This window comes from Plectropomus leopardus, chromosome 9 (genome assembly GCF_026936395.1).
Source record: "Plectropomus leopardus strain MGB_pleo_1.0 chromosome 9, ASM2693639v1, whole genome shotgun sequence".
Lineage (NCBI taxonomy): Eukaryota > Metazoa > Chordata > Actinopteri > Perciformes > Serranidae > Plectropomus > Plectropomus leopardus.
Window position 1 is genome coordinate 6942157 of NC_142184.1, and position 9588 is coordinate 6951744.

The window sequence follows — 9588 nt, forward strand, 5'->3', positions numbered from 1 at the left end:
GTGGTTCTTAATTTACAGTACATGGTGTTTGTGAATGACTATTTCTGCTGTGGTGTCAAGTGATTTTAAGAGGTCAGAGAGCTCCAGCAGCTCTTGTAGTTTAAAGAACAACTTTATCAGACCAGCGTGTTTCGGCTTGTGGCCTTTAGACAATATCAGCCATGTAACAGTGATTTTCAGGGTTTGACTTCAGTCTGAAACTGCTGTTATCACACGTCTGTCAGTGAGTGCTCTAGTCTCAAAAGCCGATATTCTTGTGTGTGAACTACAGGGCTGTTTTGTGGTGGAACTGGACCGCAGCCAGCGGGGCTTTGGCTTCAGTCTGAGAGGAGGGAAAGAGTATAATATGGGCCTGTTCATCCTGCGACTGGCTGAGGACGGACCTGCTCTCAAAGACGGCCGGATACATGTGAGGTTTTTTTTCTACTTGTCTGTCTCTGTCTTTAGAATAAACTGCGTAATACTAATTTAAACTATTGCATTTAAAATACATTTATAGGTCTTACTCTTGTGTTTTCAAAACCTGATACTGTACAATTTAAACTGTTAAATTTGTTGGATTTTGTTTCTCCTATTATTGTTTTTGGTCTTTATTTTTGGAGTGGATAATCATGCTCTAAGTTTTTTGAACTTCAGGTTACATAATTTGGGGGCTTTGGTAGATGTAGACACAGTAAGTATAATAATGATGATAATGATAATAATAATAATAATAATAATAATCATAATCATCATCATTTTTTATTATTAGTAGTAGTATTATTATCATTATGTTTATTATTATTATTATTATTATTATTATTATTTTAGTTTTAGTTTTAGTTTTAGTTTTAGTTTTATTTTTAAGTTTATTTTTATGGCACTTATCAAAACCAATGTTACAGAGTGCTGTACACATAAAATCACAACACACAGGCAAAATTTTGAAAAGCAAAAAATGCAACACAAAAAACTGCTGCCATGGAGCTAGTTAGTTAGCCGTCGGCGACAATTTGAGCCCCATTTCCATTTCTGAAGGTTTTTTGTTTTGTTTTTTATCAAATTTACCACCTGTACCTTTAATTGCCTTCGTGACTTGTGGACTCTTCTGTAGATTGGACTGCTGACTTGATAAGCGGGTCAAAATTTTGAGCCAAACCACATTAAATAACTTGCTGTTGTTTTCGAGAACATCGGCGTGCACCTGTCTTTTTCACCTCACCCAGTATTTTTGCTTCACATCGCTTTCACTGCACCCAACCGTCAAACTCAACCGTTTCAGAAAGTCCTTTGTTCCTACATCCATAAAACTTTTAAACAACGCTGCTTAAAGCTGCAGGGATTGTGCAGTAGTTTCATGATGTTTGTAGCAGCAGGGTGTTTGTAAATGTGCTATGTAAGATGTATGTTCAATATTTTGTATGTGGATTTTGGACTATGTGCAATTTATTGGTGTGATTTGGTACAGGTAGTGCTCCTCTGTCAATATCTGGTTTGTTTTATTGTGACTGTGGAGGCATTTATTGGCACAGCATCTGAGTCCAAGAAAAATTTCCCTACGGGGACAATAAAGTATATCGGATCGGTTTGGATCGTAACTCTCCCACACTGAGGCGTACCCTGGAGTGTGAAAACCTCTGATCTCAAATTCTTGAAGTCCATGCCATGTAAGACATTTAAGAAAGGACTATATCTGCACCACAGGTTGGAGATCAGATTGTGGAGATCAACGGCGAGGCCACCCAGGGCATCACACACACTCGGGCAATCGAATTGATCCAAGCAGGAGGCAGTAAAGTTCACCTGCTGCTTCGACCCGGCCAGGGCTTGGTCCCGGATCACAGTGAGTGACTGCTGACAGCTGCATGCATGTACACACATTGATGCCACTGCATATAGATCTACACAGTAGCATAGTAACCATACACATTCAGAAGCTTTTGTATGGATATGCTTGATAGCAGGGTGCTGAGTTTATTTTATTCTCATGCATGTGTTGCGAGCTTCTCTCTTGACCGTTTCTCTCCTGTCATTCTCACTACCTCTATCTTGATCTTATGCTCTTTATCTGCTCCTGTTTTCTGCACTGGCACGGCCGTCTATTTCTACCTATTTATCTTTTCCTCCTATAGGTCTGAACTCTTCTTCCACCCTGTGCTTCTACATGAAACCAGAGCATCACTAAAGGCCTCACTGCTTTTCTTGGTCTGTCCCTAATAACCTTGGTAAACCTTGTACTCCTTGTACTTTTTCCTTTGACCTCTCCTTTCAGAGTGACTCATCTCCCAGATTTAAGTGTCTGTCCCTTCCTTCATCCCCATGATCAATCTGAAATAGATCAGATAGCTGAGTTACTCTTCCCCCGGAGGGCTGAACCAAAGCAGTGAGTCCTAGAAGAACAAACAGACCTGCAGGAGCGCTGGGAGGCTTCAGAGCTCTGCAAGTTATTTTTTAAAAAGGGTATTGCAAAAACCTGGCATGCCACTGAACACACACGTCATCCTGGAGAAAAAAAATCCCTCACTAGATATTGATCAGCAGGTGGCAAGTGGTAAAAGGATTTGTGTGCATTCACTGGCATCAACCTTCCAATCCAAAGACCACATTAGAATGAATTTCTACGAGTTTGTTGCTCCTAGAAATCCAAAAGCTCATTTCAGCACCACAAAGTCCATCATTCTTCTTTTTCTCTCTCTGGTTTTTCTGCTGCATATATCTGCTCTCAATCACAGCTGTGCAATTCTTATCAGCTCAGGGGGGAAATTGAAACGTCAGTGCTGGGTGAACACTAGCACCTTTTCCATTGATGGCTATGTCGTTCAGCCGATACATATCTTAAACAAGGCAAATATTTAGAGGGATATTACAGAGGGTTATTACAGAAAGCGAGTAAGGTGGACATCTTTTTTTTCACAATATCAGAATATTGTGCTTCTGTTGCATGACGTGTTAAATTATCTGAAATTCTTTGTTGAATGTGCAAAATATTCCATGTAAGGAATATTTTAGCTTATGCAGATCCCTGGAGAACAGACGTTGTTGCTCAGCTAGAACATGATGCACAGAAATATGTGAAATGACTGTGATCTCTGAACACCTCATCCTGTGGTGCTGCTATATGTTGTGTTGAAGTCATGTAGTGGCGGTACAGTTGGGTTTAGGCACCAAAACTACTTGGTAAGGTTTTGGAAAAGATCATGTTTTGGTTAGAATAACTACATTTTGGGGCACCCAGGGGCTTACCTGGTAGAGCTGGTGCACTATGTACAAAGACCTTGTCCTTGCCGCAGCAGCCGCAAGTTCATTTTCAACCCTGACCCTTAGCTGCATATCATCCTTCCCCTTTCACACTAAGAGCTGTCCTAACAAAAGCCCCAAAAATATTTTTTTAAAAAACACATATATGTTATTTACAGGGCAGCACGGTGGGATTAAAGAACCAAAAGTACTTGGTTAGGTTTCATAAAGCTCGGGTTTCAGTTAAAATTAACACATTTGTTACACACAGGGTGGTCTGAACACCAAAATAACTTAATTAGGATTACAAAAAGATTCTGTTTTTGGTTAAAATTAATATATTTGTTACATACGGGATGCCATGGTTAGGTTTAAGCACCAAATTAGTTGGTAAGGTTTCTAAAAAGATTATGTATTTGGTTTGAATTGCTACATTTGTTATTTACAAGGCATCAGTGTTGAATTTAGGTACCAAAGATACTTGGTTAAGTTTCGTAAAATATTTTGTTTTCGGTTAATGATTATGTTAGGTTTGCACAGGGCAGCATGGTTGGGCAACAACTTGCTTAGGTTTTGAAGAAGATTGTATTGTTAGTTAAAATGACTATGTTTGTTACATAGAGGACGCAAATACATCGTAAAATGACCTAAGTACGTAATGTACCACGACATAACTATGTAAAGGACGCTAGTACCTACAGTTGCCTCAAGGTGAAAGTCCAGTGTTTGTTTGACCCAGTCACCCCTCTGACCTCCTTAGTACATGGACTTTCTCGCTCTTTATACTACTTACAATGGTTGTTACCGTCACCACCGCCCAATTTGTGACGCCTTTTACACCAGGGGATTCGCATGTCCACCACGACAAAGGCTCCACATTGACTTTCTATTGGCACTGTTTTCCATAGCGTCTGTGTTTCCCCCTACGTAAACCTGGACCAGACCCTTAGCTCTAACCCTAACCACCAAGGGGGGAATTACGCATTAACAGCAGTACAGTACACTACAACACTACAGTATTTGACAAGAGAACACATTTCGATGCATCATTTCAACACAATACGTGCCACCACGTCATGCGGTGTTAAGAGGTTTTGGTCATTTCTTGTGTTTCTGTTGTACCATGTTGACATTTTCTTACCTCCCACTGCTTGCTTCTCAGGTTCAAAGGACAAAGTAACCATTCCAACCTCAAGCTTCCCCAGACTTTCTGTATCTGACGGGCAGTCATCTCCGGCCTCTCCATCCTCCGTCTCCCTCTCTACCTCGGAACTGTCCCCATCTTCACCCAAAACAGTCGCCCCTGACGAGTTCTCTGGGGGGGATCGCAGAGCATCCGGGTCCCCTGGTGCTGGGCAGGAGCATGGTAGGCAGGCTAACAGATCCAGAGGACAGCAGCCCTCTCACCACAACCATAAGCGTACCACCAGCCCCAGCACCCAGACCAGAAAAACAAGCAGGAGCGACTCCAAGTCTGCAAGCCCCAAGAGAGCCACTGATGGCTGGGCGGATCACGAGCGCTCTCAGAGCCCTAGAAAAACTGAGCGAGGCCACAGCGGATCCCTGGAGGATATGAGAAAGGACAGAAAATCCCAAGGGCAGAGAGACCACCACTCCTCTAGCCCCAGGAAGAGCTCCAAGAGAGAACAGGACCCAGCTGTGCCTTTGAAGAACCTGGAGGAGCCTCAGAGCCCCAGGCGTCCAGCTGGCCAACAGCCCAGCGTTGCCTCTGGAGAAGGGAAGGACTGGAGGTACAAGGAGGGGGATGCAGCCTACTGGCAGGAGCGGGGGGCCACAGAGAGTGGAGACAAAGGCTCAGGGACTAGTGAACGCCAGAAGAAAAGCAAAAGGGCTGAGCAAGAGTTGCAAAAATCCAACAGGGAGAGGGCAGGGTCGGATGCTGATAGCGGCACCCTGAGCCGGAGGAGTGGAAGAGAGAAGGGGGATAAGGACAGCAAGTACCACGGTCCACCTGAAGAAGCGAACAAAAAGGACCCCAGAGGTTCAAGCAGTAGCATCCAGGACCCCAGCTGCAATGGGAGCACTACCAGCAAGAAGGCTCCCATCACCCCTGGTCCTTGGAAAGTCCCCAGTTCTGCCAAGATCCAGTCCCAGGTGGAGACATCATACGCGGATGTCTGATATCTTCCTCGGACTCCCTGCATGTATACAAAAAAGCTGAGCCTCTGAACGACAGACATTCAGAACGGAAGGATGTTTTTTAAAATTCTCGGACAAAGCAGATCACTGTGTAAGCAGCAACATAGCTTCTCATTGCTTTTTTTGTTGTTGTTGTTGTTGTTTTTCACCCAGTTTGCCTCGTTCAGTTTGCATCAAGCTGCTGATGTCCAATCTGACATGTGTGCTATATTTGTTTTGTAGCGTGTGACAGGTTGAGTGTGAAGGTTTTCTTGAATGCGAAGTTGTGCCAATCAGACTCCGGTTATAAAGAAGCTGCTCCGTTTTGCACTCACTGTGAGATGAACTGCGCTCCCTGTCTACCCGCCTCGATGAAGGAACCTGCTTTTTTTTGTCACATTGAAGGTTGAAGTTATCCGTGCAGTCATTCAGCTTCTCTTGCAAACAAGATTGGTTCACTTTTGCTGTCAGTGATAAAAAATCTCAAAAGTGAGGCTGGTGAGTTTGTGTTGAATTCGGCAGCAAAGGGTGACATCTTTGAAGTCATTTACTGTCTGTTGTGAACTGTTTGGGTGAATGTTTTTGTGCACATGAGAAGACTCTTTTATCACATTAGCTTATCAGAGGGTGGACAGACCACCCCGGAGCTTTATATGCATCAATCAGCAGACCAGATACTTGTGGTTCTAATGTTGTTACATGTGTGTTAATGATAAAGCATAATGTAATTTATTGAAATTCTATGTAAACAAAAACTGTTAGTACACTTATCCACGCTGAGTCATTTCACATTTAATGTGGATTTAACAATAGGAACAGAATGTGTAGACAAGCATCACCATCTCAAATAATTACACTATGAAATCTATACATTCTATTTCTACGATTTCACGCGAGCCTGATTCATAATGTCGTCTACTGTTTGCAGCTCTGTATTTTACGTCCTCTCTGGCTCTATGTGTGTATGTATAAAAGCTGACAGGTAGGCCTGTGTATTTTTAGATATCGCTGTAGCATCGACTATAATCTGAAACATATATTATTTAACAAAGTGATTACACATATATTGACACATAATTTAGATGAGTTGAATTAACAGAGCTTGATTGTAAGAAGTGAGAACTCTGCCTTTGACTTGTGAAGACATATTTGTATTTTTATCATCACAAAGGTAGGCACAAAAACTCCTCATTCTAACCTCCAAAGCTATTTTTGATCCATTTTTTATCCTCAACCCCGATCCAAAAAGGTTGTGACACTGTGTGAATTGTAAAATATAACAAAATGCAATGTTTTGCAAATCCCTTTTGACCTACATTCAATTGAATACAAGTCAAAAACAAGATATTTGATGTTCAGACTGATGAACTTAATGTTTCTTTGTAAATATACTCTTATTCTGAATTTGATGCCTGTAACACATTCCAAAAAAGTTGGGATTAGGGAATGTTTACCTCCGTGTTACATCATATTTTCTTTTAACAGCACTCAGTTTGGGAAAGGGACACTAATTGCTGAACTTTTGAAAGTGAAACTCTTTCCAGTTCTTGCTTGATCTACACCTTCAGTCGCTGAACAGTGCAGCTCCCCACTTCCGTACTTTGTGTTTCATGATGCACCAACCATGTGCAATAGGAGACAGCTCTGGTCTTTAGACAGTTCAGTCTCATACCTGCAATCTTTTACTACACAGCCACACTGTTATAGCACGTGCAGAATGCAGTTTGGTAATTTTGCTGAAATAAGCAGGAACGTCCCTGAAAAAGATGTCTGGATGGCAGCATATGTTGCTCCAAAACATCTATACTTATATGCTTTTATGGTGTCTTAACAGATGTGAAAAGAAGCCCTGTTTTGATCCACCAGTGCTGTTCATTTCAGATCAGTTCGGTATGCATTTTTGTGGATGTTATCAATGCACCGTTCCTTACTGTTCCTATTTTTTTTGCACCACTCTGTTAGGATCAGGGAAATGGGAACAGTAAGTGTACTGAACTGAACCGGACTGCTTGGTGGAAATGAGGCTTTACCCACGATGTCATGGAAACTCACAGACCCCCATATCATCACAGATGCTCATGCACTGGCAACAGTCTGAATGGTCCTTTTCCTTTTTACCCCCGAGGACACAACGGCTATGATTTTAAATAATAATAATAATAATAATAATTGAAATGTGGACTAGTCAGACCACAGCACCCTTTTTCATTTTATGTCTTTTCTCAGTTTTTTTGCCCCTGTTCCAACTTTTTTGAAGCATGTTGCAGGCATCAAATTCAGACTGAGTTTATATTCCTTAAAAAAAACAAAACAAAGTTCATCAGTTTGAACATCAGATTTCTTGTCTTTGCACTGTATTCAACTGAGTATAGGTCGATTCAGATTTGTAAATCCTTGTATTGTGTTTTTATTTATGTTTTGCTCAGTGTCCCAAGCTTTATGGAACTCGGGGTTTGGTACATGACCCGTGATGTGAGGAGAAAAGTGTAAATGTTTTCTTAATCATTCATCATTAACAACATCATGACTGTCACGTTTGTGTCATAAATAAACTCCCTAAGAATGCAGTTAATTTTCCACACAAGGAGGGAAAGTCATCACAAGATGCTTCCACAGAGTGCAAATGTGAAAATGACTGCTTCTATGGGAGTCTTATTTGAAATTACTCTATAAAGTCTATCAGATTTAATAAAACAGGGATTTAAATCCCAGATGGAAAATATATATTTTTAATTTATTGGGATGAGTTGTGCCCTGCTCTGACGACTAAATTTAATGTTGTTTAAATGTAGCTACTGTGGAGTACAGAGACATCTAGTGGTTTATTAGCTGCTTGACGCTTCCCCTCATCAGCCTGTTAAACACATGCATCTCTTGGTCTGAGAGACCACTTACTAATTTATTGTCCACTTTATTGTTGATACGATGGGCTACTGTATTATTTACTGTTCATGCCATTACCATGTATGATACTGTGGCCTTGCATTGCTCCAACACATATATAAAAAGAAGGAAGTCTTTTAGTTTTGACATCATGGTAGTTGTAAATGTTTATAAATTGTACAGCACCTGTATAAATCTTTGCCTTCATGCAGACAGAAAATCCTCTGTAAATCGTTTCATTATTTTTTTAAGGGAGCCGAGAGGAAATGATATAAAATGGGTGAAAAAGAAATAATCTGGTCATGGCATTCTGTTCATGCACTGATAAATAAAGGTTTACTGAATAAATGTGACTATGTTGGGGTTTTTTTTTATTTAGGGAAGCGAGTGTATTTAGAATTAACAATGAAGTTGACTTTGACTTTAATTCTATTGATCGTGCACTTGTTTTTAAAACAATAATAAAATAAAATCTCTATCCATTTTATTCTTTGAAATGTATCTCTTTGCATATCCCTCCTTTTACACACATACATGAAGTCCAGAGGGTCAGTCAGAGTCAGTCAGCAAGGTGCCTCTAGAGCGGTTTGGGACTTGCTTAAGGGCACTTCAGGAGGTGAACTGGAGGCCGTATGTACAGTTTATATTGGCGGATGTAATACTGCATTTTACTATTATTTTTTAAACTTCTTTGACTCTCACCACAGATTTTTCCCACAAATTCTAGGTCTTCCTATGTATTGATAGGGGATAATATCCCCTGTCCTGATTTTGTGCAAAAATTCTGAGTTTATTTGAAGGTAGTGTTTGGCTGCAGTGGATGACCCAACATTTAAAAAAAAAAAAAAAATAGGGAAAAACTATATACTTTTTATAATAACATATTTTTAAAAATATGTTACACAATATAGTTTTGTAATGTAGTTTGTTTGTTTTTTAACTTATTAATTTAATTTTCTTGTGCTTTAAACCAATTTCTTGCTAATTTTTGGGTCATTTTTTCCCTTTTATTGCCTCTTCCCATGTTTTTGAAAAAGATTAAGACAATTTGCAAATTTGTCTGCTTCCTCCAGTATGTTAGTACCATAAACTGTTTGACTGCTTCACACTGATACCACGTCTCTCTCCTGTAAACAGTGAAGCACTGCCTCTCGCGGCTGTGACTAAATTAACCATTACGTCAGCTGAGAAGAAGTGAGTGCGTGCGGGGCAGCACGCAGTCAGTACAGCTGACTCAAACTCCCGTGCAGCTTTGCAACATCAACCAACTACATCACCCATAGCTCCGTGCGCTGCGCGTGCGCAACACAGCCAAAATATCGAAATAAACTACAAATTAACGGCACGAGG

General features: G+C 40.6%; 1 protein-coding gene across 4 annotated transcripts in view; it reads left to right on the top strand.

The window, feature by feature from the left end:
• The window catches only part of magi3a (membrane associated guanylate kinase, WW and PDZ domain containing 3a), a 170504-nt gene extending 161918 nt beyond the window's left edge, over nucleotides 1–8586 (top strand). For 2 of the 4 annotated variants that reach the window (XM_042491298.2, XM_088081833.1), the window contains exons 19-21: nucleotides 272–409; nucleotides 1684–1822; nucleotides 4379–8586. In XM_042491298.2, coding sequence (XP_042347232.2) covers nucleotides 272–409; nucleotides 1684–1822; nucleotides 4379–5358 — 1257 coding nt within the window. In that variant the 3' untranslated portion in view covers nucleotides 5359–8586. Of the gene's footprint in view, nucleotides 1–271; nucleotides 410–1683; nucleotides 1823–2111; nucleotides 2205–4378 lie in introns of all 4 variants that reach the window. The other 2 variants (XM_088081834.1, XM_088081835.1) reach the window with 2 other exon arrangements.
• Nucleotides 8587–9588: the final 1002 nt, after the last annotated feature.